General features: G+C 35.1%; 1 protein-coding gene across 1 annotated transcript in view; it reads right to left on the reverse strand.

Annotated features, from left to right (window-relative positions):
• Positions 1-6,496, reverse strand: part of LOC107748789 (histone acetyltransferase p300-like) — a 40,654-nt gene that overhangs the window by 7,140 nt on the left and 27,018 nt on the right. Inside the window, exons 18-20 of the mRNA XM_016563742.1 lie at positions 4,229-4,468; positions 2,236-2,324; positions 74-184 (exon numbers count right to left, since the gene is read on the reverse strand). Coding sequence (XP_016419228.1) covers positions 74-184; positions 2,236-2,324; positions 4,229-4,468 — 440 coding nt within the window. The remainder of the gene's footprint in view (positions 1-73; positions 185-2,235; positions 2,325-4,228; positions 4,469-6,496) is intronic.

Below are 6,496 nucleotides of genomic sequence, written 5' to 3' on the forward strand. Positions count from 1 at the left end.
TCCCGACGAATAGCATCACGACAATAACAACGAAGAAGATGATCAAAACACAAACATTTCGATGGTTACTCACGTTTGAGGCTGGGTTGGATCGTCCCCCAGGGATACATTCTCCCCCTGGATTTCATTGAAACACTTCTCACAGAAGTGGTACCTGTCAGCAAGAAGCCCATATTTGGGTGAACTAGACCGTTCGTCAAGAGCACAGCCAATCACAGTGAGGGCACGTGGAAGCAGCCACCAATCAGGGCAGGGCAGGCCAGGAGACAGGCACACAGGAGAAGGCAGGTTCGTCGCCGGGAGCAGCCAATCATGAAGCAGGTTTTTTGTGTGGGCAGATTGATTGATTGGTTGCGTGTAAATTTCGGAGCGGATGATTGGTCACATCAAAGCAGGCCAATGCAGACATCACAAGCGTTAAAAAAGGAGGGAGAGAAAGGGAGGGGGGGCGGCAGAATGAATATTTTAAAAAAGTGTGAGAAACAAAACCGTTATGAGGGACAAAGAGCTACGTGTTGAACAGGTGGAGGGGTGGGTCAGATGTAGAAGAAGAAAATTAAACCAAAAGAGAGAGCAGGAAGCCGAGGCAAAAGCACAGACGTCTCCCTCGCGTCCGCTGAGCTCTAAAACAACCGTGACGCCCAGAGGAGCGAGGGACAACAATGGACTGAGTGAACGAACTGAAGAGAAGAATGAGAACAGGAGCAACAGAGACCCATCATCCTTTCAGGACATTTTAAAGAGGGTCCCAAGATTCGCTACTAAAACAACGTGTGACAGATAAACAGTTAGTACGCCCTGTAGTTGGCAGCATGAATGAAGTCTTAGCCAATTTTGAAATACTGTACTTTTAGTCAGTACATTTTGGGTGAATCTCATAAAACATATCCAGGTCATATTTTACCCCAAAAATAATGTTCCTTGCATAAAGCAAATGAAGGACCACTGATATCTGACATTATCATTTTACAAAATTCTTTATTTAAATGCAGCTTAAAGGCATCACAACATAATAATAAAAATATATATAACAACAACAATATATAACATACATTATATATGGCTGCTTTCACATGGGCTTATATTTTATTACCATTTGTTGTCAATCTTTTTTTTTTAAATACATGTTAATACTAATATTATTATTATAACAAGTGTTGTTATATTGTGACTTGACATGTTTTATGTAGCCTTTTTATATAACGAATGTAAGGTTCAGCTTAAGTCTAAGGTTGCCAAAGTTATACAAAAACTTAAGCTTTGCACAACCCACGCCGAAACCTCTGATTCTGGTGAAAGTCTTTGCCACCCTATGCGAATAAGAGTTTTGCTGTTAGGATCTAGGATTATGTAACTCAGAAAACTGACAATGATTTTCACTAACGCATTAGAGGAAGAGCACTGCAATCGTTTTGCTTCCTTATTAGCACTTTGTTATGTTGTGCTTGCAGCTACCAACTGAGGTAATCAACACAAATACTTGCCAACACACCTGTTAATTGTAAGTACACCAACAAAATGTCAAAACACAACTGGAGTCAAAAATGCAGACCCTCTTTAAAATGGCCGTTTAAAATCAGAAAAAGAGCAGAGATGTGAAATGTGGTCTATTTTGCCACCGAAAGTCAAATCAACAGGCCTGAAATTCAACAACACCCTGATGTGGGAAATATGTGCTCACAGCAGAACAGCATTTACATTTTTACATAGAACATGAAAACAGAACTCTTAAAAATACTCACCTCAATCTTTTTACATACAAATACACAATATAAACCAAATCTAAATGTGGCAGATGTAGTGGAGTAGCCTAGTGTCTATTAAAGTGTTCAGAAAACAAACAGCTTTCATAATACTTCATTCTAGCACTGGGCCGCTTCACAGCAGAGCTTTTAATGCTGCCAGGCAACATGAAATTGATTTTAGGCTGAAATGCAAATGATCTACCATAGTGTGATGACATGCCTGATGGGGTCAGGCAATTACCCATCAGGCCACATTCACTATGATATAACTATTCGTATGAATATAATAGCTTGCTTCTGTTTGTATGCATAATATAGACTCAATTTAAGTCTCTTTGAACTTTCAAGTGGTTATTCTTACTCTTATACGACTGATAACTCTGTATTTTAATGGCTGTACTGCACAGTATTAAGCTATGGGTGCGAGTGACTGTGTGTAGAGAGGATCTAGTGTGTATAATACAGTGGATATAGTGTGTATAATACTGACCTGTTCTGGTAACTGAAGTACGCAGCGTCTCGAGGGATGGTACACAGCTGTTTGCCATAGCAGCACAGAGTTTGAGGAGAAAACTCCAACTGAAGAAGAAAAATAGGTATAGAGGGATTAAAAGAGAGAGAAAGAGGAAGAGGAGAGTGAGGTAGCAATATCCCATTAGTTTTAGCAAGAAACCACAATCTACTTCATAATGTGCCAAACACTACAACTTAACTGTGGTAAAAACGCTGTAATAAGTGTTTTACTGCTTTTATACACGAAATCAGTAATGTGGCAGATGACATTTCTTATCGTTTAATAAAAATAATCTAAAAAACTACAACAACAACAAGTAGTAGTAGTAGTTATAATAATACATATTTAGCATACATTTAAGACAAGTATTAACTTGTATTGCTCCCTGAAAGGATTGTTGTTGTAATAATAATAATAATAATAATAAAACATTATTAATAATAAATGTTGTATATTAACATTTAATATTTAATACAAATATGTTTGGTATTATATTGTGATATAATTCTTCTTATAAATAAATAAATAATAAAGTATTTTAATACATATTTAACAAAACATTTAACATGCTGGAATTATTCTTTTTATTAACAGTTCTATTGTTAAATAAGTTTGGTATTATAAGGTAGTACATTATAATTAGGGCTGGGCAAGTTTATGCGTTTCTCACACTACATGCGTACCGCGCCCGGTACACTAGTCAAACAAACCGGGCTTTGGGGGTCAAACACGCTCGGGCTCGGTTAAGATTGCCTAGTGTGAGTACACCCTTATTCTCCCGCATCCCGCACACACGAGTATATACTCGCCCATCAAGTGTTGTCCCGCGCCACATTGGGTCCCGCGATAGTGCAGGTCTCTACTCGTTAGGAGCCTGTTATAATGTTATGATCGAGGCTCTGGATTCTGAGCATACCTTGCTTTTCTATAACAAATAGCTTTGGTTTTATATTTAATTTGATTACATTAATGTTTAAGTGGAGATTTACAATAAATATTTTAACTGCTGAATACTGCTGTAAAAAAGCACTTTATTTGTTTAAAGTGTTTGCAAATCAAATGTTATTGCACTTTTGTTCATATAGCAGTACTTTTAAATGAAAAAAGTGCGCAATACACTACTTTTGATTTCATTATTGAATTTTGTGCATAATGCAATTAAATCGCAAATTAATTGTGATTTTTTTTAAATTAATCGTTGCCCCGCACTAATTATAATTTCAGCCAACAATATAGTGAGTGCCTTAAAAGTATGTTTAGATACATATTATTATTATTAAGACAGAATTATAATTACTACCGTATAATATTATTATTATTATTATATTGTTTAATAAGTTTTGTATTATATGGTAGTATATTATAATTCTTCTAAATAATTACATTTAATACAAATAAGTTTGGTATTATATGGAATTATGTTAAAATTCTTCTTCTAAATAAATAATATTTGTATTTTTAATACATATTTAACATTTAACATTCTTGCTGGCATTATCATTATTATTATTAATAATAATAATAATAATAATAACAACAGTTCTATTGTTAAATTAGTTTGGCATTATATGGTAGTACATTATAAATATTCTTAAGTAGTATTTAACATACATTTAGTATACCAACTATACTGTTTGTTGAAATTGTTATAATAATAATAATAATAATAATAATAATAATACTTATATTGTTAAATAAGTATTATATGGTATTATACGGTAGTAATTATAATTCTGTCTTAATAATAATAATATGTATCTAAACATACTTTTAAGGCACTCACTATATTGTTTGCTGAAATTATTGTTATAATAATATAAATAGTTAAATATTATTAAATAAGTTGTGTAGTAGTATAGTAGTATATTTTGGTTACTTTAAAACCAGTGAAATCTGATGGGTTGAGCCACATTCCTTTTTTAAATCTTATTAGTAAAGAAAACAAAACCAACAAACACACACGGCTCACCTTCCTTCCACAGCAGTAGCCCAACTCCTGCATGATGGGGTCTATTTCCTGTTCAAACACCTCAGCCAGTTTTGAGCAGTATTTATACACCCGTGACGTCTTCCTGTTATACAGCCAGGCGTTATTGAACATCAGCCACACGTCGTCCACGTACTGCCAGGGCTCCTGGTACTGACCCGTGTCCAGCTTACGCTTGATAGTGGACAAGTCCATGGGGTTTTTCACTATATCAAAGTAGTCCTGGAGAACGGAGTCCAGATCGCAGATGAAGTTCATCAGCAAGTGAAAGGGAGTTGCAGTCGGACAGAGCGAGGGACGGCGGCCCGGCGGGTTGAGAGTCAGGGGGAGAGAAGAGGGTGCAGGGGGACAATGTTGAGCGCTGTAGAAGAGGTTCACATGCACAAACAGAGAAAAACGTAACAGACTCCCACTGCCTCACTCAATTCTGTACCCTATTTCTCTCCTGTTCTCCCATACACACAAATACACACACAAATCTCTGGGCCAGCAGCAATGACGGCAGACATCTACTGATGAACTGGGGTGGGCAAAGGTACATGAACATAATATGGTAAGATAGTAGGCTGAATCACATTATAAAATGTCAAGAAAATTATATTTTGCATTTTGAGCTCATTTTTAAGACCTTTAAGGTTTTGCATTGTTTGCTTTAAATTCATGACAATTAAACTTTATTAATGACAATTGACGCCCCCCAATGTTAATGAAATATTACTAAAAATACAATAGTAAGTGTATGTCTGAAAGAATTTGCAGTAATGAATTTATGATTTGAAATAATAACACTTTACAAAGGTTTCATTTGTTAACATTAGTTAACCACATTGGTTAACAAACTAACAATAAAAAAAACATACTTTATTGATCTTAGTTAATGTTGATTCCAACATTTCCAAATACATTATTAAAATTAAACATTTTATCTATTATATCTAATAGAGTAATAATATCCATCTAATAGAGCTGAGCTAACATGGACTAACAATGAACAGTTGTATTTTTCTTAATTAACATTAACAAAGATTAATAAATACTGTAACAAATGTATTGCTCATTGTTAGTTAATGCACACTATATACATATTATATAGTTAACAAGTGGAACCTTACTGTAAAGTGTTACCATAATGATAATGAGTATTATATTTATCATCATCATCATAATCATCATCATTATAATTACTTTAACAATTAATATTCTTAATATACATTTTAAAATTATGAAGATATTAAATGTGCTCAATTGTCACAATGATGCTGCAATGCAAAAAAAAAAAAAAAGTCCTAAAAATAAGCATTATGCAAAATATAATTTATTGTTTTTCTTTTGATTTCGGCATTTCTTCATAATATTCACTTGTTAACCATTATGACTGTAATTTATTATTATGCTCCGTCATTATTTATAGCTTGGAAACTGTATTTAAAGTGCCCCTATTATACAATTTTTAAGGTTGCTAATATTGTTTTATGAGTCTCCTAAAACAGGTTTACATGCATGCAAGGTCAAAAAACACGCTAGTTTTCTCAAAAAATTGATTTAATTTTACTTCATTTCTAAATGATTCGTAAACGACTCGTGTGAAGCAGTTCAAAGAATCAGTCTCTCTAAACCCCTCCTTTCCGTGAGCCCTCACTGCTGTGATTGCTCAGATGGCGCAGTCCTTTGTGATTGGTCCAGAGCCGTAGAGAGATTGGCTCTGGATTGGTCTACCGCGTACAGCGCGTGTCGGAAACGAAACACCCATTGCCATGACGGAATGACAGTCCTGGAGACTTGTCAATACATAGAAAAGATGGTATCAATTGTACCTTACCAATTCGAGCCGGAGTCTGATGATGAAACTGTAGAACTGGCTGATCGACAAGAAACTGATTTGCAAACACGACTGGAGCAGGACTTTTCTCAGTGTTAAGTGTCAAGTGTTAACAAGTTTGTGGTAATTATAAGATGTGATAAAACAAATTTACTCTCACAGCGTAGGATACAGCGTCTTCTCGACATGATGTTAACCACACGGAAATTTTACTGTGTTTGCGGGCGGGCAAGTTGGTGACGTAAAATGTGGGCAAACCTTATGCAAATGTGTTACTTCGTGACGTAGAGCCGTAACAGAATAAGATTCGAATTCCTGACGACTCGTTTAGGCGATTGCGAGCCGATTTTTTTTTTGATAGACAATAACTTTATTTATCGTGCACTGTCGGCTTCACAACTTTGCAGATAGTTTATGTTCACATACAGCTA

The sequence above is a fragment of the Sinocyclocheilus rhinocerous genome, unplaced genomic scaffold, assembly GCF_001515625.1.
Source record: "Sinocyclocheilus rhinocerous isolate Xijiao unplaced genomic scaffold, SAMN03320098_v1.1 scaffold950, whole genome shotgun sequence".
NCBI classification, from domain to species: Eukaryota; Metazoa; Chordata; class Actinopteri; order Cypriniformes; family Cyprinidae; genus Sinocyclocheilus; species Sinocyclocheilus rhinocerous.